The sequence below is a fragment of the Lactuca saligna genome, chromosome 6 (assembly GCF_052625555.1).
Source record: "Lactuca saligna cultivar CGN05327 chromosome 6, ASM5262555v1, whole genome shotgun sequence".
NCBI classification, from domain to species: Eukaryota; Viridiplantae; Streptophyta; class Magnoliopsida; order Asterales; family Asteraceae; genus Lactuca; species Lactuca saligna.
This window is the reverse complement of record NC_136422.1, coordinates 73,540,783-73,543,120: the sequence shown is the minus strand read 5'-3', so window position 1 is coordinate 73,543,120 and position 2,338 is coordinate 73,540,783. Positions and strand designations below refer to the sequence as shown.

Below are 2,338 nucleotides of genomic sequence, written 5' to 3'. Positions count from 1 at the left end.
AATCTATATGTAAGAAACCATATTATGAAAATCGAACCAGATCGACCAATCTGTGTTTGACTATTGCTTTCTCTAATCAATGGTTGATTGTTCTCTTCACCACCAGAAAATAATAACAACCTATTTCATGCAATGATGTTCGGTAAAGAAATCTCTAAATCCATTCCGACTCATTTGAAAAAAAAAAAAAAAAGAAGAAGTTTAGATCATAGTATTTGCAATTTGAAAGAAAAAGCCTCACATGTACAGTAGGTGAGGAAATAAAAGAACACTTCAAATCTATATGTACGCAGCTATGTTTTAAAAATTGGATCGGACCGGCCGGTTTAACCAGGAACTGGTCTCGGTTCCGGTTCTTAGAGGCCAAAAAACCTTTCGTACTATGAATAATAATGTGATTATGATAACTGTTCTACTTTTTAAGACTTGTAACCAGTTGAGCCATCGAACCAGTAAAAAAGAATGATTCGGTCTCCGGTCCGATTTTCAAAATATTTGTATGAAATAATTGAAAGAGTCTAAAATAGATATAAATCTTTATATTAATAATTATTCGTCTTATGATATCTTGTTATGTTTTATAGCTTGTCATGTTAGGAAACTTTAACTACCTTACCAATTAAAAAAAAAAACAAAAAAGGTAAAGGTACGATATGTTCATTGTTCAATGATAAATAAGTTAAAGCTCATACTAAAATAAGTCGACGTGAAACGTAATATGTTCCCAAAATATCACTGTGGAGATTATAAAATCTCGAGAAGCCTATTCGGCGAACAAAGATGACAATGGCACTCCATTACAAAGACGACGAGCAGCACCGACAACAACCAGAGAGAATGAAAACGTTGAACTCTTCCGGAACATCTAAAGATCCTCAATCGGTACCTTCTGACATCATTATCGAAATTCTGTCGAGGCTTCCCGTTAAAACGCTCTTACGGATCAGGTCTGTGTGCAAGTTATGGTTCTCTATAATATCCGATCCTCATTTTGTCAAATCCCATCTCAGTTTGTCAACCAGCAACAATCGCTATGCACATCATCGCTTAATTTTCAGTACCGATTCAATAAGTGTTCATAGTTGTCCTCTTTATGATGTGCTTTATGATGGAAACGTGAACGCCTTAGAGATTGATTAATCAGAGCCACTTGACTGTGTGCGGATCTACGGTTGTTGCAATGGATTGTTCTTAATAGCTAACAGGGACCGTGATCTGTTTATTTGGAACCCTAGTACTAGAAGATCAAACAGGTTACCGTGTTCTGGTTCTGGAGGGCTACCTGTTAGTTACAATTTTGGGTACGATGAGTCTTCTGATGATTACAAAGTTGTTGGAATATATTATGTTTATAAGGGTGAAGCCGAGTATGATGCGACAGTGAAGATATATTCATTGAAAACCGGAAACGGGAAGAGAATTGGTGAATTTCATAATGGTTTTTCTATGGATTGTTGTGTCCAGTATTTGAATGGAGTTCTTCATTGGACGACTATTCAAAATTCTGAGTCATCTTATACGTGGACTATAGCTTCTCTTGATTTAGCAAAGGAGACGTATGGAGAAATTTTGCAACCTGCGTATGATGAAGGTTATATAGATTTGAATATGGGGGCTTTGAGAGAATGTTTGTGTGTGCTTTATGATCATCATGGTAGAAATAGTGCAGATGTATGGGTGATGAAGGTTTATGGGGTGAAAGATTCTTGGACTAAATTGGTTTCTATCCCATATCCTATTGGTCGTCCGGTCTATGGATTTTCAGTGCCTTTGTGTATTTCAAATGATGGGAAAGTTTTGCTGCAACATGGGTCGGAGTTGGTTGTATATGATTCCAAGAATTGTTCATCTTCAGAGATTCAAAATTTCAATGAATATACTGAACCATATACCTTTGTTGAGAGTCTTGTTTCTCCCGATTCCCGGACCCTAGAGATAGCAATCAGGCTTGATATCAAGGAAAAGTTAGCTTTTCTAAGACAGTGCTTGGTTAAATTTTTTCTGCCCAGCTGTTTTAAAAACCGGTTTGAATCGGTTGGTCGAACCGATTAGACTTGGAACCGGAGATGCGAGAGGTTCAACTAGTATAGATTTTATGCCTATTGTTGAACCGGAACAAGCCGATCCATTTTTACAAAACCAGGTTAAATTGAGTAAAAGCATATATAATTAAGCATTTTGCATAACAATCTTTGGTGATCATTTTCATATCTATATGCTGAATAAAACATTTGGTAGATGTTATGAAGTTTTTTTGGATACATTTGGATTTATCTAAAATTATATTTTGTTTCGATATTATATTTTATTTTCTTTTTGATGTATGTGACTAGATGTA

The 2,338-nt window shown here is 35.6% G+C and overlaps 1 protein-coding gene across 1 annotated transcript; it reads left to right on the top strand.

Annotated features, from left to right (window-relative positions):
- The first annotated feature begins 780 nt into the window (after nt 1-780).
- LOC145002720 (F-box/kelch-repeat protein At3g23880-like) lies at nt 781-2,137 on the top strand. Its single transcript, XM_078961932.1, has 2 exons — nt 781-1,116; nt 1,357-2,137. The coding sequence occupies exons 1-2, from the start codon at nt 781-783 to the stop codon at nt 2,050-2,052; spliced, it is 1,032 nt and encodes a 343-aa protein (XP_078818058.1). The 3' UTR covers nt 2,053-2,137.
- The last annotated feature ends 201 nt before the right edge of the window (nt 2,138-2,338 follow it).

Bases quoted from the DNA above. Each gene is read 5' to 3' on its own strand.
- LOC145002720 (XM_078961932.1), top strand. From the start codon at position 781: ATGACAATGGCACTCCATTACAAAGACGACGAGCAGCACCGACAACAA. The intron at 1,117-1,356 runs GTGAACGCCTTA...TATGTTTATAAG, and splicing joins ATGTGCTTTATGATGGAAAC to GGTGAAGCCGAGTATGATGC.